The following is a 23,410-nucleotide window of genomic DNA, read 5'->3' on the forward strand; positions in this document are numbered from 1 at the left end:
CCCTGAAAACCTGTAGCACTACATGAGCCTTCTGCCTTTTCTCTCCTTTTGTTCACTTCCCACTTATCACTCAATCCTCTGCAACCTGGCTTCAATACCACCATAAAATATCAACTGCTCTTGCCGATTCAACAATGACATCCAAGTAACAAAATCCAAATAAACCACATCAGTCCTATTCTTGGACCTCTCAAGAGTATTTGGTCCTGTTGGCCTGTCACTCCTTGAAATAGGACTATCCCTTGGTTTGTATGGCCTCGTACACCCTGATTTTCCCCTTACCTCCCTAGCTATTCCTTCTTGGTTTGCTTTACTAGGTCTTACTGCTTTGTACATTCCTTAAATGTTGCTGAACATCAGGCTGTGCTCTAGGCCTCTCATCTTCTCAGGTCACACTCTCCCCTTTCATTGGCCTTCACTGCCACCCATATGCTGAGTGCTCTCAAAGTTGTATCTCTAGGCCAGTCCTCTTTTGCCTCTAGACATGAATATATGCAGCCATCTACTTGGTACCATCACGTGGATAGTTCTCATGATCTCTTCCAGTATGACTGCTTCTTTATTTTTTTCTGGGCTCTTTTTTAGCATTGCTTTACATGGAACTTTATCATGTCTCTCAACCTCTATTTTATCTTTTATCTATGTTAGATTCTGTGTAATTTCTTCATCTCTTTTAGATAACTAATTTCTCTTCAGCTTTGACTTGTATTCTGTGTAACCCATTTATTACGTTTTCAATTTCAATGAGTATGTTTTCCTATCTGCAAGTTCTATTTGTTTCTTTTGAGAATCTGCCTGGTCTTTTAAACACATTTCTTATTTTAATTTTTGTGGGTACCTAGTAGTTGTATGTATTTATGGGGTACATGAGATGTTCTGATACAAGCAAACAATGCATAAAAATCACATTGTGTAAAATGGGGTATCCATCCCCTCAAGCATTTATCCTTTGTATTACAAACAATCCAATTATATTCTTTTAGTTATTTTTAAATGTACAATTAAATCATTATTGACCATAGTCACTCTGTTGTGCTATCAGATACTAGGTGATCTTTTAAAAATAATGTTTTCTACTTAATCTCATTTTTATGATTCCCTCTTTTATATCATTTGTCATTTCAAATATAGTCTTCAACTTGTCTGTTGATTCTATTATGTGAAGTTTTTGAGGATAATCGTTTTGTTATTTTGATTCCACCTTGTTATGGTTTGGCTGTGCCCCCACTAAAATCTCATCTTGAATTTTGGTTCCCATAATACCCACATGTTGTGGGAGGAACCTTGTGGGAGGTGATTAGATTATAGGAACTTTTCCCCCCTTCGCTCTGTTCTTCTCTTTCCTGCCACCATGTAAGAAAGATGTGTTTGCTTCCCCTTCTGCCATGATTGTAAATTTCCTGAGGCCTCCCCAGCCATGCAGACCTCTTTTCTTTGTAAATTACCCAGTCTCAGGCAGTTCTTTATAGCTCCGTGAGAAAAAACTAATACTCACCTCATGATGTATTGTTTACCATTGAAATTGTATGCTTAAATTTAATCTCACTTGGGACCCTGTACAACCTAGACTCAACACATCTACCTCCAGAGGAGTTACATCTGTCAGACATTCTAGAGGAATCAGCAGCACATGGATTTTGTTGTTGTTGTTAATTTCTTAGTTTAAAGGTTCTGGGAGTATTCAGGTAGTATTAATGAAGATTCAGACATCATGCAGCCAGGCCCATGCTTATGAATTTTCAGGTAATACTTCTTTTTCTTTTTTCTTAATTTGAAGCTGGATCTCGGAAACAGATAAATTTATTTTTTATGACATGACGAGCATATTTTTTTCATTCTAGTTCATGCTGTTATTGGGAGTTTAGTTCTTTGAGACTCCTGGCCTTTTTCTAAAACCTCAAGTTCAACTTCCTATTTCGCACTAGCCCAAGGTCCCATCTCCAGTCTCTATGTAAATGCTAAACATAAGCCTGTGGAATATTCTAGTCTTACCACATACTATTCACATTCTTCTTTATTTTTGGTCTTCCAGGATTTTCCTTACTTTTTATGAGCCAGTTTTGCATTTGAAATGGAATTTATATTATCTATCATTTCTATTTGTTTTATACAGAAAGTGTTTTCTAAAATTATTTAGGCTTCCATGTTACAGCTAGACATGGAAGTTGTAATTATTTGTTCAGTGCCTGTTTCTACATCTAAACTGCAAGACCCATACGGCAACTGTCAATCTTAGTCACAGCTAATTTCTGAAGCTTAGAATAGTGCCTAGCACAAGAAGTTGTTTCTCTAACATTTTTAAAAATAAATATTAAATTAGTATCTAGAATGAATATTAAGTTAGAGCTGGTCATTGAGGTGAGAGGAGGAAGCCAAGAGAGAATATGAGAGCCTCAAAGCCAAATATCTTTAATGTACCTTTTCAGAAAAGAAGACAGCCAATGTCAGGTGGAGGAACTGGTTTATGAGGTAATTTTCATGGAAGAAAATAGAAATTACTGAGGTTTTAGATAATCAGAATATTTAATCAAGTCACCAAGGTTTATTGTGAGGAATTTTTATTATTAATTAAAATGAGTGATGAAATCTTAATATACGACAAAAGTTAAAATTTACTTCTGTAGCCAGATGAATGGTCTAAGTACCAAAAAATTAAGTTGAATCTCTAACTCACACAAATTTACAACCCTATCACTTTATGAATTTGTTTAGGAGACTATTTTTAATAACATTGGTGAAGCCTAAGAATAGCTAATATTTATAGTACACTTACTGTGTGCTATTGACTCTTCTTTGAAGTTTTGCATATAGTGATTCATCTAATCTTCATAACCCATTTTACATGTGAAGTGACTTAGATATAGAAAGATTAAGAAACTTACATAACTTATCCAAAGTTACACCGTAAAACTCTGGCATTATAACTTCAAAATCAGCTGTCCTATAGTGAGTACAGTGTTCTGTGCATTGAAATCAAATTTGTGAGACAGCATTGTGATATAGTATTATGTATGCAAACACTTACAGAGATCTGTCTAAAGTTAAATTCCGCAAATGAATTATTTAAAAGGGTTTATTCAAGAAGAGTATATAAACAGGATGGTGAAAAATGTCATGTTATTCGTTTTTTTAAATATCTTTATGATTTACAGGCAAGATGGTAGTGGTGTGAGAGCGGATGTTGTCATGAAATTTCGATTCACTAGAAATAACAATGGAGCATCAATGAAAAGCAGAATTGAGTCTGTTTTACGGCAAATGCGGAATAACTCTGGAAACCTGGAAATAAACCCTTCAACTGAGATAACATGTAAGTATAATTTTTCATAAACAATTTTATTTCAATATATCCCTCAAGTTTACCAGTTCAAATTCACATTTTAAGTGAGAGGCTGACTTTTCTTTCTTTGAAACTAAACTATGAAAACAATCCATTAAAAAGCTAAATATACCATATAGCTCTCTAACATAAAGCATTCTAAGATTTACAGAATCATTTGGCATTCTTATAGTAAATTTTATTTGCTAAAAATTCTCATTAATTGTCCCTGCAACATTCCTTATGAGTGATGTTACTGTCAGATGTCATTTGCGGATATGTCATAGGAGGGGTACATAGATGCTCAAGGTCAGAGAACTATATAATTAATGATCCACCTCAGAGGCTTCTTCATTCTTCTTTGTAACATTTATCACAATTGAAATTGCAAAGTTATCTGTGTAATTTTTGTATTGTTTGGCTTCATCCTACACTGTAATCATCCTAAAAGAAAGAACCAGTCAACCTTCTTCATCCTACTACCCTCCTACCACCGAGTCTCCATCATATAACACATATTCAATAAATAATTCTTGCATGACTGAAAGAAAAGAAATAATATATGCATAGAATTTAGGGACATTCCTCCAAGTTGGTCACATTCTGCTAGTTTAATAAGCCATTATTTCTTCTCGATGAGCTCAAGATTAAAAGGATTTTGATGATTCCCACACTAGACTGGTAGGTACCAGTTACAGATGTACTAACTGTTAAATATTGAAATGCTTTCCTATTTGTTGGTAAACAATTACTGCACCAGGCCCACAAAGTTGTCTTCCGAGATGTTTCAAATCCACTGCCCCTGCAGCTAAAGAGTTATGCTTAGCAAAGCAAAGAACTCTAAGACACTGCTCCAACTCCATGGCCTGATTGCATCTTTTATGACTGGTCGATGCTCATGCACTGCAGTTTGTTAGGTAGTTGAATATTACCTCTGCTTCCACACATTAAGGAATGCTCCCGAACGCACTTTCCGAGTGTTCATTTATTTAGCATTATACTAGACAATATGGTGACACAATGGTAACATAATAAAGGTTTCCACCTCCAGAGCCCATAATCTAGTTGAAGGGAAAGATATTCCAACACAAGAGTGTTGACAATCAAGATAGAATATGATCAAGGGCCCAGTGTGAGGCCCAGGCAATGACCACTGCAGGAACCCGGGGAAGAAAGAGACCAGTGTGCTTGGGATATCTAGCAAACGTTTCATGAAGGAGAATGGACTTTGACTTTGAAATATGGGTAGAATTCACATATTTTGAGATGAGAAAAAGAAAAAGAAAGTTGTCAGAGAAGGAAAGCATGAGAAGGCAAATAGTCTGTACTGAACGCGATGCTTTGACAGAACAATGAAGAAAGGGGCCTGCTGGAATGATTGATTAGTGTTCATCATTCACATCATCGTCATCAAATCCCTTATTTAATGAGAACTTACTACTTTTTAGGCATGGCTTTAATGCCTTATATGAATTTTTTTCTTGATTAATCCTTACAATAGCCATATCCCATAGATAGTTTTATTGTGCCCCTTAGAAAAGATAAATTGCCTAGGCTGACACAGTCAATATATGAGGCAGTCAGGATTCAGACTAAGTCTGTTTTGTTCAAAAAATTAAGAATGGCCAGCTTTTTAAAATTTTCTGTCTCCAAAAGTATGATTTGGCTCCACTGAAGCTTGCAAAACAAATGTGATACCCAAACCTTGTGAAACTTTTAGTGGGAAATAACTTTGCATAAGTCGGTTTGAGAGAGCATGGAAACTTGTCTTGAAAAGTTTTAATTTATCTTGCAGGAAATAAAAATGATGGGTTTCTCAATTAAAAATTTCAATCAAGGAAGGATATGATCTAACAAAACTTTTTTAAAAAAGATCAGTCTGGTAAGGTGGAGGTGCATAAACTGAAAAGGAGCAAAAGTGGTGGAATTCAGTTAGAAAATTATTGTAATTGTACTGATGTCAAATGATGAAACCATGAACTAAAGTAGTAGCAAAAGGAGCGAGGAGGATGGAATAATTCAAAAGATAGAGGACAGAGGTGCAGAACCTGGAGATTATAAGATGTGAAAGGAGGAGTTTGAGAATATTTCGGATTTTGGAAGTGGTGTCATTTTACTAAAAGGAAATAATAAGTAGCAAATTTTGGATAAAGTTGGGTCACATTGAGTTTGAGATGGCTGTTGGACATGCAGAGAAAACTGTCTTGTATGCCATTCTTAAATTGAAATAGACAGACCTTTACCCTCTGATACTGACATATTTTCCTTTCCAGGCTCACCCTCCATTTCCCTAAACACAACACATGCACTAGCTCTCCTTACTTTATTGCTCCACAAACATCTTACACCTCCAAGCATTTGTGCCCACTATACCTTCCATCTGGAATCTCTTTTGTCCTTTTGTGTGCCTGAAAAATTCCTTTCAGATCTTCAAAATACAGTGCAGATGCTATTTCTTCTAGCTCAAATATTATCTCCTCCATATAATTTATATTAGTTACTCTTTTCTTTTCTCTACTTTGCACTTACATTTATTTGAATGATTGCTTGATTAATTTCTATCTGTAAATTATGTGAGGGCAGGTCCTCTATATTTTGCTCACAGTTAAATCTGCAGCACTTATTATAGAATGGTATCATTAGAGTAATATACATATATTTGAGTACATGATAAATTAACTTCCCTTATAGTATTTATCACATTGCATCTCAGTGACTTGCTTATGTTTCTGTTTTCCCATATAAATTGAGTAACTTGAAAAAAGAGATATCTATTAAGTATTTAATGAGAAATTAAAGTACAAACTTTAGTATGCATAACAACAAATTGGGAAAAGGTTGTAAACAAAGAGATTTGTAGGGCCCATGAGTTAGAGATTGTTTCAGCAGGTCTGAAAGGAAGCCTGGGAATCTGCATTTTAGAGGACCCCCCCCCCCCTGCCCCAACCAACAAGTAATTCTGCTTCTTGTTGTCTGAATACTGTACTTTAAGAAATTATGGTGAAATGATATACAGACTTTATTGTATTTATCTTATTCTCATTTTTTAATACTAGCACTTACTGACCAGGCTGCAGAAAATTGGCTTATTAATGGTAAGTTTTAATATTATTTTGTAATTATAATTTGCCAAATCATAAAGAGTAGAAGTGCAAGTCTTTTGTGTACTTTTGGCCAAGGCAGTATCTATCAAGTTGATGTCTTTGTTCTTAGTTCGCTCAGGTGGTGTTGAAACAAGACAGTGCTGATCCCAAGTGTCCCATGGAGTGGACTTTAGGTTTCCCCTTTCCTTTTAGAAAAAGGAAGAAGTTGTAGTGGAGGACTACCCACTCTGCACTCAAAATTGCCCTCATGAAAATTTCCTTGGCAGCTTTGAGAACATTTTACTGCCCTGGTTCTAAGGTGACATTTCTGTAGACTTACAAATTATGTTTGATGACACCATTTATGTAGCTTCTCCTAACCACCAGAGTAGCTTGCTTTGTTGTGAATTCAGGTTAATCACAAAGTATAATAAAAAAGAATTATCAGAAGTCTTCTCAGCTTTGGGTCTATAACCTGAAGGAAAAGTCACTACTCTTCAACATCATCCTATGTACTCTCAGGCTAGGATAGCAGAAATGCATTCCCTAGAAAACAGCAACTTACTTCTCTGACCAAAAGAATGCAGTTAAAAATTAGTTCAATGCACCTGGTTAGCTGGCCTATCTTAGGTACTTAAGTGATTTTACAAAGTGATGGTAGTCCTATGGGTGTTTTTCAGCTTCACTACATATTTAATTCATGCTTATTGTTAATGAAACTGTGATAAGCAATTTACTAGGGTATTTGGGAGATGCCACAAAGGAACATATGTATCTCTTAATGGGAGCCTGGTCCTCCTTTATCCAGGAAATTTGCTGGGAAAAAAAAAAGCCTTTAGGTGGTTGTGCTATTAAACCAGGGCACTACTTAAGAGCCAGCCCATCAGTAGTTGTGTGATTTACCGTTAATTTCTTAATAATAGACCACACAAGAGAAGAAAATCATGGGAATGCGAGTTGAGAGGAATTGGGTGATCAGCCTACCCCAGCCCATTTCAGCTCTGGCCAGTAGACTATTCACGGGCTCTTTGAAAACATTTAAATAAACCTCATTTAGATACTAGAAACCCTCTGTCACCCTCAAGAATATTCTGTGGTATAGCAACTCCTTTTTGAGGGCATGTTTGGTAATACAGCATCAGTCTTGGAGGTGGACTGGATTCTACAAGATGAACTGCAGTCACTAAGGAATCTTTTGGATGAGACCAGTTTTCCTCCAACTTCAATGTGTTCATGAACCTCACATCAAAGTGCAGCTTTAGATTTGTCCCATGATGTGGTTCTGAGAATCAGCACTTCTAATAAGTTTCCAGGGGATGACCATGCTGCAGGCCCACAAACCACACTGAGCATAGCAAGACTATTGAGAAAAAGGAAATTTCCCAGGAGCCTGTGGCCTGAGCTGGCACATCCAATAATGACCTATCTTATCCTCAACTCATGGGGCATTCCAGGGAACTCTGAAGCTGCTCAAAATTTGAAGCCTATATGCCAACTAAATTCAGAAATGTTCACCAAAATGCCATCTATAAGCAACAGTAGTCACAAATGCATTGTAGAAATATATTGATCATGCTTTTTGGAAAGTCCAGCATGTCCTGAGGAAGAATGTATAAGACATAAAAGTCATAAATTATGGAAAGACTCTTCAGCTTCTTCCAAATGTAAAGGAATCATGATCTTCCCAGCACATTAATGCCCTTTTCTCATTAGAATGTGGGGCCGGTCCAGACCTAATAACATTGTCTGAGCAGAGAATCCTTGGAGGCACTGAGGCTGAGGAGGGAAGCTGGCCGTGGCAAGTCAGTCTACGGCTCAGTAATGCCCACCACTGTGGAGGCAGCCTGATCAACAACATGTGGATCCTGACAGCAGCTCACTGCTTCAGAAGGTGAGGCCACCACTACCTACCCACCTGGGAACAATTAGAATAGACAGGTCATGAAGACTGCACCCTCTACCCTAGGATTGAATTGAGCCAGAAATAATTCAATGCAAAAAAATCAATAAGAATTTTCTTCCTATTCATGAAAGGAAAAGGATTTTTCCCCTTTAGCATGCTAATTTAGTGCTATTTCTCTGTTTCAGGTAATAATATATTAGCACAGTAAAGAACAAAGATTTATATGTCAGGATGTTTTTTAAATCCTACCTATAAAAGCTTAAGAAATTTACTAAATCTCCATAAGCTTTATTTTTTTTCCAAATTAAGGGACAACACTGTTATCTGTGACTTGGTGTTACTGGTAGCATTGAGTACACTAATGTAAACATATGTTAAATGTTAGCAAAACGAATTGTTGTGGAAGATTTGCACATTATATCATGGAAACTGATGGCTAACCTTGAGACTGCCCCTTGCCATTAATTTATTCATTCATAAAGATTATTGAGTATCTAGTATGAGCACAGCGTTATATATTGTAGAGGCTACTAGTATAAACAAAGTATTGCCTCTGCCTTCAAAGAGCTTACACTCGAATGTTGGAATCAGAATGCACAAAAATAATGATCAATTACAATGAACAGCATAAATAAAATTAATTTAGGCAACTTATAAGAATTCTTAATTGAGGTGACTAAACTATTGCCAACACTAGGGTGATATGCTACCAGTGGAGACTAGGTTGCATAAACTGACCGTATTGGTAAAAAGTTCACATTGCTCATAAAAGAAGGATTTTAAATTTCAGCATAACTAAAATCTGTTTCAAACCTGGCTTGTTACTGGGGCATCGCAGACCACAACAGTTGTTGGGAACTTAACTCCAAAAGTTCACCCAGAAAAATAATGGAGATTTGAACTCACGTGCCCCTGACCATATCAATTTTCTTCTCAGACTCTTACTCTAAACTGGACCTCCTTATCACACACACAAAGCCTTCCATAGTCAGATCAATCCAGTCTTATTTCTCAAAGCATGTACCTTGAGCTTCAGATAAACAGCATTGTTCTCTTCCCCTGGACTCTTCCTACATTTCCCTACCTATGAGTATCTGCTCAATCTGCTTATCCTTGAAATGTTAATATATTTTCCAAATCTCTATTTGAATTTTATGAAATTTTTGATAATTTCTAAGTAGGCTTTTTCAGATTTATAGGCACTACTTCATGGTACAGTGCCCGTTACAAAAGTATTTGTTAAATTTAGAAGGAATAAAGATTTAAAAGACTAGGGTAGTTCCTGAACTAAAGTTTTAGGAAATCCCAAATTATTTCGAATTTTTCTTGTGGTAATTTTATAACTTAATATTTTTATATGCAGTGAACAAATTTGAAATTTTAAAAGATACTTCCAGAATTATCAGTTTTCTGATGTAGATTGCCAAATTTATTACTATATCCCAAATAACCCAAGAGACAAAATTCACAAAAACATTTCAATCTTCATTGCCACTTGAAAGGCCAAAAAGCAGAAATGGCACCCATTGATTTCAGTCATACTCTTGAGTGTGGGAACCAGGAATTAACATACCTGGACTTATCAGGCACTTAGCATAACCAAGAATGGAATAGAAACCTTACTGGATTCTAAGCCCTATTCAGGCCCAACCGCCAAAAACTAAGTAAATGATATCACTATAATGAAAGCCACAGTTATAAATATCACCAATGATTACCAAAGGAATCCATGGAACTTTGAATTTTGCCACCCCACATCCTTCTATTCATTACCATGATTGATCCACTGAAGCTAACAAACTCTGTGAACCTTGTATTGGACCCCTCCCTAAAGACCTGATTGTCACTGAGAACCATCAGTGAGGATTTGTTTGGGGCATGACCAGCCTTACATCAAAGTACATAGAAGTGATGAGGTCTTATCAAAGAGGATTATTGAATTATCACCTCTTCTATGTAGCTTTCCCTGATACTCTCTTTCCTCTCCACTGAGTTCCACAGAAATTTGTTTATCTGCCTTTAACAGTTGTCCTGATGATTTGTGATATTTGACTTAACTTCTTGTCAGTTTCCTTCACTAGTGTGGAGTTCCTCAAGGAGAGAGACCATAAGTACTTATATTTTTATTCCTGGAGACTCATACTATTCCTTATACAAAGTAGACACTTAACAATGGCTTGTTGAACTATAATTAATGAAAATAATAGCTACCTTCATGAAAGTTCACTTTGTGCCAAACACTATACTTGACATAATACATTTGTCTCATTAATACTTAACAATTGTGTGAGAAGGTATCACCAATCACATTTTATATGTAAATAAACCCCAGAGCTATTAATTAACTTGTCATAAATAACACTTTTCATATGTGGCATTGCCAAGATTTAAATATAAATGTGACTGGTTCCAAAATGATGCTCTAATTCACTTGCTGGAAAGAAGGAAAGGAAGAAAATAAACAAGTGGGAGGAAGAGAGGGAGGGAAGAGAGAAAAGGAAGGAAAGAAAGAAGAGTCTCTTCAGAACCTTCACTGTAAAGACTCCAAGCAAAAGAAGTTGAATATAAAAACAAACATGGGTTTGTTTGTTTTCTAATATTTTTTCTTCAAAATTTTTAACTCTGGTTCACTCTTACACAAACTACTGTGTCTTATAAAACTATTTCTGGTCATATAATTTTTATTGTCTATATTAACTTCACTATCAAATCTCCATAAAACTCCTAAATTGGTATTATTTGGTTACATTTTGTTTTTACTCAACCCTTAGGAACAATGGTAAGTTAATCAGCCCTCCAAATCACAGATCCTTATTTTCATCAGTCTGTAAAAGGCATTTCTCTCATTTTATTTTTCTTTTCCTCCTGTCATCCCTGGATTTCACTTCCACTGCCCTCCTTCCGCCCATATGCCTCATACTAATATATTCAAAATATACATGTCTTAAAGGTATATGCACGCACCTATAAAACCTATAGTTTTTTTGTATGTATATGTCTTTAATTTAAATAAGTAGCATTGTGTAAAAGTCTAATATTGTTTCTTACTGTTTTCACTCAATCCTTGGAATTTTCTTCTGATGCACTACTGCATAGCACCCCATGGTATGCAGCCACCATATTTCCTTCATCCAATTAGGTTGCATGACCTACCTTCCCATTGCCACAAAGCGCACACACAAAATATTTGTACTTATCTTTCTGTAAACTTTCAGGAATTTCAGAAGCACACATGCAGGCTGCTAAATATACCAGAATACCTTCCAGGCACTTAAATCTTTACCACTAATGCAGAAGAGGCCCAATTTCCCTCCACATCAACATTTAGTATTATTCTTTTGTTTAAGTTGTATCAATCTTTTAAATGTACATAAGATGCTCATTTTTATAATTTTAATTTCTCAGTTTACTAGTTTGAGTACCTTTTCATATATCTAAGAGCTGTTTTGATCTCTCCTACCATAAACTGCCATTAATATTCTTTGCCTATTTTATAATGGTTTTTCTGCTTATTTATTACTGGTTTACAGACTTTTAAAATATATTCTACAAAAATTTTAGATATTAAACATTACCAATATTTTCCCATGGTTCCTCATCCATCTGGTAAATTTGTCTATAGTATATCTAATTTTGATTTAATAGAATTCATTCTTTTTTTACCTTTTAGTTTGTGTTTTTGTTGTTTAGCCAAAAAGTCCCTATTCCTAGGTCATAAAGGTAATGTCCTTTTTTTTTTTACGCTACTGTTCTCTCTCTGTCTTCCCCTATGTATATAGATGCACATATACTTGTACACACATATGTATACCTATATATGAGGGGAGTTCAATAAGTTTACGGAAAATAAAATTAAAAGATAAAATAAAAAATTATAAACTTTATTTCTCAACATAATCTCCTTCAAGTTCAAGACAATTTTGTAAGCAATAATACCAGCCATATAGTCCATCCCTAAAGAACTGAGGGTCCTGAGAATTTAACTATGTCAATGCAGTCTTTTTTACATTACTTTTTTACAGTACTTATTGAAGAAAAATGGGTGCCCTTTAAAGATTGTTTTAAGATTAGGAAACAAAAATAAGTCAGAGGGAGTCAAATCAGGACTGAAAGGTGGATACCTAGTGATTTCTTGCTGAAACTTTCACAAAACTAACCTTATTTGATGAGAGGAATGAGCATGAGCATGGTTGTGATGGAGAAGAACTCTGGTGGAGCTTTCCTGGACACTTTTTCTACTAAAGCTTTGGCTAACTTTCTTACTCTCATAAGAAGATGTTATTTTTCATTGACCCTTTAGAAGGTCAACAAGCAAAATGCCTTCAGCATCCCAAAAATCTGTTGTCATGACTTTTGTTCTTGACTAGTCTGGTTTTGCTTTGACTGGACCACTTCTACCTCTTTGCAGCCATTGCTTTGATGGTGCTTTGCCTTCAAAATTGTATTAGTAAAGCCATATTTCATCTTCTGTTATAATTCTTCAAAGAAATACTTCAGAATCTTGATCTGACATGTTTAAAATTTCTATTGGAAGCTCTGACCTTGTGTGCAGCTGATCTGGGCAAAACAGTTTTGGCATCCATCAAGTAGAAAGTTTGCTCAACTTTAGTTTTTCAGTCAGAATTGTATAAGATTAACCAGTTGAGATGTCTACGGTGTTGTCTATTGTTTCTCACAGTTAATTGTTGGTCCTCTTTAATTGAGACCTGAACAAGATGAAATTTTTCCTAGCAAATTGATGTGGATGATCTGTTGCTGCGGGCTTCACCCTAACAACATCTCTTTCTTTCTTAAAACAAATTATCCATTAGTAAACTGATGATTGGGGGAGACTCTGTCCACATAAACTTTTTGTAAGGCATAAATAATTTCACCATTCTTCCAGTTTCACCATAAATTTGATGTTTTTTTGCTTCAATTTTAGCAGCATTCATGTTGCTTTGATAAGAGAGCTCTTTTCAAATTCATGTCTTATTCCTCTTAGTGCCTCAAACTAGATCTTGTTCAGTATAACAAGTTAGTATGAGTTTATCTGCATGCAAAACTTTTTGAAATCCATGCATAGTTTGTTTATAATATACATTTTCCATGAACTTTTGAAGACCCCATACATACATATGTATATATATGCACACACACACACACACATATACCAAAATCTTCAACCATTATCAGACTTAGTGCAGAAAAATTATTCAACCATTAACAAGATAAGAATGCCCCTTATCATCACTACTATTTAAATGGAGCTCCTGGCTAAAGGAAAAGACAGGGATTGAAAGAAATTAGTTAAATCTAAAATGTTTATTATTTCAGGTTTCTTAGTTGCTTAAATGGGAAGGGAGGTATGGACAAAAGAGAAATCAAAGATATTTGTGTTATGCTACTTATCATTAAAGTATCAGAATAACTTCACTGGAATAGAAAAACACCAAGATCACCCCATGATATGTTTTCTAAAATCTTCTCCATTTCTTTAGACAAGTGATCATGTATTCGGCCAGTGAAGAATTAAACTCACTTGCCAGCTTATAATGCAGGAAAATATAGCAAAGAGATGTGGATCCAATAGTTTCTAGATAGTGGTACAGGATGGCTAAGACAAATTTATATATCTGAAATGTTCACAAATTCCCTGCTCATATAGCATGTTTTCATAATGTTTTAGCAACTCTAATCCTCGTGACTGGATTGCCACATTTGGTATTTCCACAACATTTCCTAAACGAAGAATGGGAGTAAGAAATATTTTAATTCATAACAGTTATGTATCTGCAACTCATGAAAATGACATTGCACTTGTGAGACTTGAGAACAGTGTCACCTTTACCAAAGATATCCATAGTGTGTGTCTCCCAGCTGCTACCCAGAATATTCCACCTGGCTCTACTGCTTATGTAACAGGATGGGGCGCTCAAGAATATGCCGGTAAGTGTCTCAGAAAAAAAAATTAACAATAGAAATGTCTTATATTTGCTGTTAGGTAATTTTTTAAATTAGGAAACACCTGGAATAGGTGTTTCTATTCTTCTGCAGACAGAACCATTCTATATTCTGCTCAGCCCAAGCTCAGGCTACCCCTGAGTTTCCTCAGCAAAGCAAAGCAATGCCCCAGAAACTATGGGGAATTCTCAAATATAGTAATAGGAAAATGTAAAAGAAAGTTATGAAGAAACATGAGTTCTTTAATAATCCGGAGATTCTATAAGATTCAAATAGCTTCCCTATAAACAATCAAAAAGATTTTGTTTGTTTGTTTGCTTGTTTTTTAGAGACAAAGACTTTCTCAGACTGGAGTGCAGTGGTGCAATCATGGCTTACTGCAGCCTCAAACTCTGGTCTTAAGAAATCCTCTTGCTTCAGCCTCCCAAGTAGCTAGGATTATAAACAAGTGTGTACCACCATACCCTGCTTTTTTTTTTTTTCTACAGACTGGTTCTTGCTCTGTTGCCCAGGCTGGCCTGGAATTCCTGCCCTCAAGCCATCCTCCTGCCTTGGCCTCCCAAAGCAATGGGAGGATTTAGATTAGACATTGTATGAGGCCTTAATAATCCTTAAGGTACTAAGTGCCCTTTAAAGTATTCTGGGATAAAATAAATCCTGCCTCTATGGTAAAAACTCGATGTGTACATAAACATTGGTCATATTTGTTTACTGAATGAATAAAATGGAAACTAAAATGAAGACAATGCACAAGAGCTACTAGAACCAGTAAGAGTATCAGCGAAGGAGTGGAAGGGTAGCATTGACAATTTCCGTAGGCTTTTACCCATGTTGTAGATTGTTTCTCCAAGGAATAATACAAAGGCTTAATGGTCCTAGAACATGTTCTATTGTGTTCTTGTGGCCCAAAGTAAATTGGTGTAATAAATAACATTTGTACCAGTCGTGAAGAACTAGTGGTGTCATTCTGAGAGTACATCAAAATAAAATAGACTAGTTCTTTAGCCTCGAAACTAGACTGGTTTCTCTTTTGCTGCTAGGTTAAAGGTGATTCAATATGTAATCTTCCAATCCAAAATCTGTCAGTGGATAATTTCAATGCTTTTAGTCAATTTTAAGATATTTGTTTTCTCTAAAGGTTTAAGGGGCACTGTGTCACAAAGCTAAAGCAAAAAAAAAAGAAAAAAAAATTGATCTGTGAAAGGGGTTATCCTCATCTACTTGGGGAATTTTTGCTGCGAAGAAACTCCAAAGTAAATCTTTAGAAGCCTTCATTGTTAAATATGAAATAATGTTTGGAGTACATTTATTTCTTCTCAAATTTATTAGAGGGTCAATAATGTACACATCTTGAAGTCCATTTTTTTCCTGCTTTTATACCAAACAGGCCACACAGTTCCAGAGCTAAGGCAAGGACAGGTCAGAATAATAAGTAATGATGTATGTAATGCACCATATAGTTATAATGGAGCCATCTTGTCTGGAATGCTGTGTGCTGGAGTACCTCAAGGTGGAGTGGATGCATGTCAGGTAAGCTCAAGACAATCTCATCCATGTCATCATCCAAGAAGTGTATAAGCACTTCCTAGTATGTGATAATGTGATAGACATAAGGGTAACAGTTACAATACGCAGCCCTGTTCCTCTAAAATTTATAATCTAGATTTTAGAAATAAATTTTTTTATGAATGAAGTTTATCTATCATGAAAGCATTAACTCTGAGAGGCCAAATTACAGAGTAGTTAACCATCCAAAGCGCAAGAATCAGAAAGACTTCGATTTGAATTCCTTAACCTCTATTACCAAGTCTCTTTAACTAACAGCTGGGGATAATCATAATAGCACCTAACTTTTTGGGTACTAAGAAAAATTAAATGAAGACTAAATATATCAGGCACATGTTAAGCAACAAAGAAATCTCATCTATTTCACTATTGTTAATGTAGACCATGGTCACTTGTGTTAATAACTTTAACCTCAACCTCTTAACTGCTATGAAGGATTAAATAAAAAATTAATCACTATATTATAAAAATTAATAGATATACAATAAATGAATTTTAAGAGATACATAATAATTCTTGGACACCTTGAAGATAGAAAATTTATACAAAATCCTAGTAATTTGAGTCACAAAAGCTCCTACAATAATGAAACAGTACAAATGAAAAAGAAAAGAAATAACTATTATATTTGGATCTAGCCCATAATTTTTAACCAAATGTATAAAAACAAACAACAAATATGAAATTCTCACTGTAAAGTGATTAAAATCAAGTTTGAATTCTAAAATTTTAAATTAAATTATCTAAACATAATTGATGCGGTTATATATTTTAATAGGTTTTGTTCACATATCTGAAATCCAACTCCACATAGTAACAGGAACAGCTGGTGCCAGAAATTAAATATTCTTTTAGTCTGGAGTTTTAAAAAATCAATCTGTTTACTTGAGTAATTTGTTGCTGTTTTCATGGGTGAATTGTATACAGAAGGATAAGAATTAATTCTTCGCATCAAAAGGTCACTGACTTTCATATTTAGTGCTCATGGTCTTTAAAAAGTGGATAAAAAGTAGTTCTCACATTTTATGTGAAGCCCCCAATCCATGAGCACTTTTCCCAAAATGAAACATTTTTATCAACTGCAAGTTGTGTGTAGGTGGAGATTTGTTTTTCAGTTGTCAAGATACTGTTAATTACCCAGCCCTTTATCTCCTTTTGGTGGAGATGTCTCTGTGCTAGGAAACCCTTCTTGCTCTCCTTCCTGTTTCTCTTTTACTAGTGGCCCTGAAACAACAAATTCTCAAGTTTCATGATAGCTTTCCAAAGAATCCATCAATCAAATAAGCAACACACCTCGACACTGACAATTCCAGACCTACTAAGAGCATTAATTAAGACTTAAAAATAAACATGAGTTTTAAAAGGATGTTATTCATTATTTTCCCATTTATAATGTCCCTTACCTTCTGTCCTTCAGTGCATACAAATTATTCTCTTCCTTCAAGCCCAGTTCAAGCCATACCTCACCATGATACCTTCCATGTATATTCCACTCTAGGCCTCACTGATTTTTAACTGAAATACTATAATGCATAGTTCACACTTCAAAAAAAAAAACAAAACAAAACACAGCACTTTACGTAAGAGCTTACAAGATCCTATTTGTTTTATCCATTCTTTTGTTCATTTTTACAATCATTAATTCAAAGGAATTATATTAATTACTTGCTATGCACTAGACATTGTGTTAGCACAACAATACTATCCCTGCATTCAGCAAGTCTATGGTCTACAAGAGAGGACACGAATTCAAATGTCAGTAGTCAAGCAGTGAAGCTGGCTAGATATGGAAAAATTACAAGTCCCTCTTGCTTTAACATTTGCTTGCCCACATTTGGTCAGACACCATGCAAAATAATTTCTCACTATAGAAAAAAAAACACTACAAAAACAATAATATAAAGTACTGAGAACTGGTTAACTGAAGCATGCATATGTCATCTAAAAGAAGCAGGTGACAACCAGCTTCATGAAGTCTTGCCATGCATATTGGCACTTCTCACACTGACCCTTCTCCCCATCTAGACCAGTAATTAAACAGGTATGGACGAGCTAGCTACTAAGAGCAGCCAAATGAATAGCTGACTAATCTAGAAGCACACTTGGTAATAATAGCTGAATTTTATTAGTACTGACTATACTATATGCTAAGCTGTACTCAAAGTGCTTTGAGTTTTAAACTCATACAAACATTATATGAGGAAACAGAGGTACAGAGAGCTATTCACCAGCTTACCAAAGGTCACATAGCTGGTAAGTGGAGGACTTAAACCCAGACTATCTAGTTTCAGAACCCACAGACTTCATCTATTGTGCAGAAGGTAAGACATACTCAATCTGTCTCCCCAACTAGGTTATTATGTGCACAAATATTTATTGGTTGGTTGGTTCATTATTATGACTGGGCGGTAAGTATGTCATTAGGAGTGTTTTGCTTATGACTATATAAATTTCTTCACCAAAAGAAGACTTTTTGATGATATACTATGCATCAGACACCATGCAGGGTGCTAAGGTTAGGAAGATAAGTGAGACTTCTAGAAACTCATTCATTCAACAAATATCTCCTAAGGGCTAGAAGCTTAGGTTTCAGCAGTGAACAGAATAGGTATGTTCTCTTTCCTGCTGGACCTTATAGTATATCTGGGAAAACAGACATTGAACAAATATCATAAATGCAAGTGAGTGTTTCAGAGACATGCAGCTGCTACATCAAAACAAAACAGAACAAAACAAACAAACAAACAAAAAAACTGACCAGTGGGATTAAGTGTAAATAGGCACACAAATGCACAAATATGCTTTTATAAAATAGTGAAGCAGTGACAGAGACACACACAAGATATAAGGACACAGTGAAGAACAATTGAGCCCAAAGCTGGAAAGGGTGAGAGTGTGAAGGGAAAAGGTTGGTCAGAGAAGTTTTCCTGAAGGAGAGAAAGCCTGGATGAGTAGGAGGCAAACACGCAGTGACTGAGGGAAATCTGAAAAATGTATTTGTCATCTTCTCAGACTTGCTGAAGGAATGACTTGGGTACTTTGAGGATTTCAGTAATTTTTCCACGACTTCGTATAATATTTCAAAAGGAAATAGGCTGACTTTATTTGTATAATGAATGTGACTCCTTCCTCGACTGCCATAGAAATAAACTCCTTAATATTTTGGGTTTGTCTTGCACTTAAGTAATCAGTCATTCCGTTTTTTTACAGGGTGACTCTGGTGGCCCGCTAGTACAAGAAGACTCACGGCGGCTTTGGTTTCTTGTGGGGATAGTAAGCTGGGGAGATCAGTGTGGCCTGCCGGATAAGCCAGGAGTGTATACTCGAGTGACAGCCTACCTTGACTGGATTAGGCAACGAACTGGGATCTAGTGCAACAAGTGCATCCCTGTTGCAAAGTCTGTATGCAGGTGTGCCTGTCTTAAATTCCAAAGCTTTAAATTTCAACTGAAAAAGAAACTAGAAATGTCCTAATTTAACATCTTGTTACATAAATATGGTTTAACAAACACTGTTTAACCTTTCTTTATTATTAAAGGTGTTCTATTTTCTCCAGAGAACTATATGAATGTTGCATAGTACTGTGGCTGTGTAACAGAAGAAACACACTAAACTAATTACAAAGTTAACAATTTCATTACAGTTGTGCTAAATGCCCGTAGTGAGAAAAACAGCAACCTTGAGCATGTATAGTAGAGGAACCCGCACAGGTCTAATAGGTCAGAGGGGTATTCTCTGGGTTTCACTGAGGATGAGAAGTAAGCAAAGTGTGGAAACATGCAAAGGAAAAAGTGATGGAATAATATTAAGACAAAAAGAACAGTATGAGGCAAGAGAAATAATATGTATTTAAAATTTTTGGTTACTCAATATCTTATAGTTAGTATGAGTCCTAAAATTAAAAATGTGAAACTGTTGTACTGTATGTATAACCTAACCTTAATTATTCTGTAAGAACATGCTCCCATAGGAAATAGTGGATAATTTTCAGCTATTTAAGGCAAAAGCTAAAATAGTTCACTCCTCAACTGAGACTCAAAGAATTATAGATATTTTTCATGATGACCCATGAAAAATATCCTTCATCTACATAAAGGAGAGACTATGTCTATTTTATAGAGAAGCTAAGAAATATACCTACACAAACTTCTCAGGTGCTTTACAACTACATAGTACTTTTTAACAACAAAATAATAACAATTTTAAGAATCAAAAATTTAATCATCGGGAAGAATGTCCCACTACAGGCTTCCTATCACTGGCAGTTATATTTTTGAGCATAAAAGGGTCTTCAAATGCTAAATCTAAGTAATGAATTGAAAGTTTAAAGAGGGGGAGGAGTTGGTTTGCAAAGGAAAAGTTTAAATAGCTTAATATCAATAGAATGATCTTGAAGACAGAAAAAACTTTGTCACTCTTCCTCTCTCATTTTCTCTTTCTCTCTCTCTCCCCTTCTCATATACATGCCTCCCCCACCAAAGAATATAATGTAAATTAAATCCACTAAAATGTAATGGCACAAAAATTTATGTAGTTCACTACATATTCCTGAGTTTTTATGAGCTCCTAGTACAGCTAAAGTTTGCCTATACATGATCATCTATGCACCAGAGCTTCCTCCTTCTACAAGCCAACTCCCTACATCTGGGCATCAGGACTGCTCCATACATTTGCTGAAAACTTCTTGTATTTCCTGATGTAAAATTGTGAAAATACCTACATTAAAGCCATCTACTTTTAGGGAAAGGGAGTTGAAAATGCAACCAACTCTTGGCGAATTGTACAAACAAATCTTTGCTATACTTTATTTCAAATAAATTCTTTTTAAAATAATTTCCCTGCCTAATTATTTATGGAAGTTATGACTTTTGAAGGACAATTCAAAACCATTTATTTAAGTGGTTCTGCAATGAAAGAACCGCCACTTATACTCTGGTAAAGGCTTGGCACTTTCTGCTGCCTCTTAATCAAGCACTATAATTGAGGCAAGCATCCAGCTTGACACTCCTCAGTTGCACCCTGTGAAGACGATATTGAACTGGTAATTTAGAGTAAGCCTCAAGGGGAGGGAGACTTTGTGCTTGAGTGTGTTTGTGTGTTTGTGTTTGCAGCTGCCCTCATATAATAGCAGAGATATTTGTGTTTATTCTTATGTATTGAAAGCTATATAAAAGAAGATAATCATTTAGCAGAAAATAGAGCAAATTCAATTATTTATTGAAAACAAAAAATTATTTAGCAAAATACGCATATTTTGTGAAAAGATATTTGAAAACTGGGGGAGCATTTATTTTAAGAGCTTCTTTTTTTATGTACTGATAAATTCACTTTTCCTGACACCTATATATGGCTTCATGAAAGTAATTTTGAGTAGTTATGGAGGAGTGGCGATTTATAAATGCTTTCAGTCCTTAAAAAATCATTCTGGGAGCTCTGGAAGAAACTTTCTAGCACCCTAATTCAGTTGTAGAAAGAGTTATTGAACAAGGAAAATCCTGTTCAGCATACATACTAATCAATTTTTAAAAGCACACATACTAATCAATTAAAAAATGTGTCAAACGTAGTGAATATTTGGCACTAAAACTGAATCCTCCTGAGTTTAAAATAGTGAACAGAACTAATGAAAAGAGAATTATCCAAGAAAGTTTAGAGCAAACAGTTTACTACTTATTGCACTAATTGGACGTCTTAATTACAGAGTGTAAACTGTTCCTTTAATGAATGTATTGAGTCCTACTATGTTTGAGGTTCTCTGCTAACCAATGAAACGAAGATAAATGAAACATAATACTTACCCTTAAGACACGCAGAGAATAGTGATGTTGACAAACACATTATGCAATATAACATAAAGGATGAAATGATAGAGTACAACATTTCTGACAAGATAACAAAAGAATGGGAAGGTCATAGAAGACTAATAAAAATATATTTAATTTATAATAAAATCAAAACTGAGTCTTTCAGAGCAGCAATTTGCCACAAACCATGATAATTTCCCTGTGGTTAGGGAAAAAGAAACTAAGAACTTCTCAGATTATGAATCTAAATCCTTCACAGGCTCTAGTTTACACAACTCACTTCCTTTTCTTTCCAACTTGCTAAATATAAAATGGTTCAATGAGACCAAAAATAGATTTTTCTCTTTATATTTATTACATGTCTACATAATCCAGATATCAAACCTAGTCCTTTTCATTTCAAAACGTCAGTTTGATTAATCTTCTGTAGGGGAAACAGGTTATTTCCTTCTCTATTTCTGGTGTTTCATTGCATTTCTTTTTTTTTTTATTTAGACATAGGATCTCACTATATTACCCAGGCTGGAGTACAGTGGCTATTCATAGGTGCAATTATAGCACACTACAGCCTCAAATTCTTGGGCTCAGGTGATCCTCCTGCCTCAGTCTCCCAAGTAGCTGGGACTATAGGCATGCACCACAGCATCAGGCTTGGTGGGTTATTTATAAAGGAAGCAGTTGTCATTTGAAGAAAGAGATTGCTTTCCATGGGATCATTTTTTAAATCATGGGAGATTTTTAAGCAGAAGCTGGATAATCACCTGTGGTGATATTTTGCGGAAATGTTTTGAAAGATTTCTGTAATGCGTTGGGCTTAAAATCAGATTATTCCCAAGGCTGCTACACAGTCTAAGATGCTACCCATAATAAGCAGTTCTGAGGAGCATAAGATCTCTGAGAGAAAGAGGAATTTCAGAGTTTGGACATCGATTTGTTAGTTTGTTTAATCTGGTACTCAACTATGAAACAAATCACCTAAAGAAATCAAACCAATCACAATGTGAATTAAGTAACAATCCATTTTGGAGAAAAAGGCAACCAAATGAAATTGATGAGATGATTCAGAAAACAAACAGGGCATTTTCCACGAATGCCATTGCATTTAACCTACCTCCAACCATATAAGTTATACTGAAATTACTAGTGCAATAAAAATCTGTTGACACATGTTCTTGCTTACAAGTGAGAGCTAAACAATGGGTACACATGGACATATAGTGGAGAACAAATAATAGACACTGGAGAGTCAAAAGGGAGAGGTGGGTGAGGATTGAAAAAGTACCTGTTGGTTACAATGTTCACAATTCAGGTGATGGGTGCACGACAAGTCACGACTTCACCACTGCTCAATATATCTATACAATAATAAAAAAAAAAGAAAAAAAACTATACTTTTACCACCTAAATCAATTAAGATTGTTTTTAATATGGTTGACATGTTCAGAAAGAGATTTTTCTGCAAAAGTTATTCATCTATCCATTCATTCATTTTTTAACCATCCATTTATTTATTTATCAATAGTTTTTGCTCACTTGCCATGTGCCAGATACTATCCTAGGCCAGTCAAACTGAATTCGGGGAAAGAGCAGGACAGGCAAAAGAAAAAGCAAGTATAAAGTTCCTGAGGTAACTACAAAGTTGGTGGGTTTGGAAAACAGTAAGCAGCCAGTGTGGCTGGAACAAAATTAATGAAGGGGAGACTGGTATTAGGTGAGGCTGAAGAAATAGACACGTGGGCCACGTAGATAAGTTTCTGTTTTATTCTAAATGTGAGGACAAGAGTATGGAGGG

At 35.4% G+C, this 23,410-nt stretch overlaps 1 protein-coding gene across 1 annotated transcript in view; it reads left to right on the top strand.

The window, feature by feature from the left end:
- TMPRSS11D (transmembrane serine protease 11D) overlaps positions 1-20,647 on the top strand; it is a 65,054-nt gene extending 44,407 nt beyond the window's left edge. The window contains exons 6-11 of the mRNA XM_024246141.3: positions 3,153-3,310; positions 6,376-6,414; positions 8,116-8,293; positions 13,974-14,233; positions 15,636-15,778; positions 19,025-20,647. Coding sequence (XP_024101909.2) covers positions 3,153-3,310; positions 6,376-6,414; positions 8,116-8,293; positions 13,974-14,233; positions 15,636-15,778; positions 19,025-19,186 — 940 coding nt within the window. The 3' untranslated portion in view covers positions 19,187-20,647. The remainder of the gene's footprint in view (positions 1-3,152; positions 3,311-6,375; positions 6,415-8,115; positions 8,294-13,973; positions 14,234-15,635; positions 15,779-19,024) is intronic.
- Positions 20,648-23,410: the final 2,763 nt, after the last annotated feature.

The sequence above is a fragment of the Pongo abelii genome, chromosome 3 (assembly GCF_028885655.2).
Source record: "Pongo abelii isolate AG06213 chromosome 3, NHGRI_mPonAbe1-v2.0_pri, whole genome shotgun sequence".
Taxonomy (NCBI): domain Eukaryota; kingdom Metazoa; phylum Chordata; class Mammalia; order Primates; family Hominidae; genus Pongo; species Pongo abelii.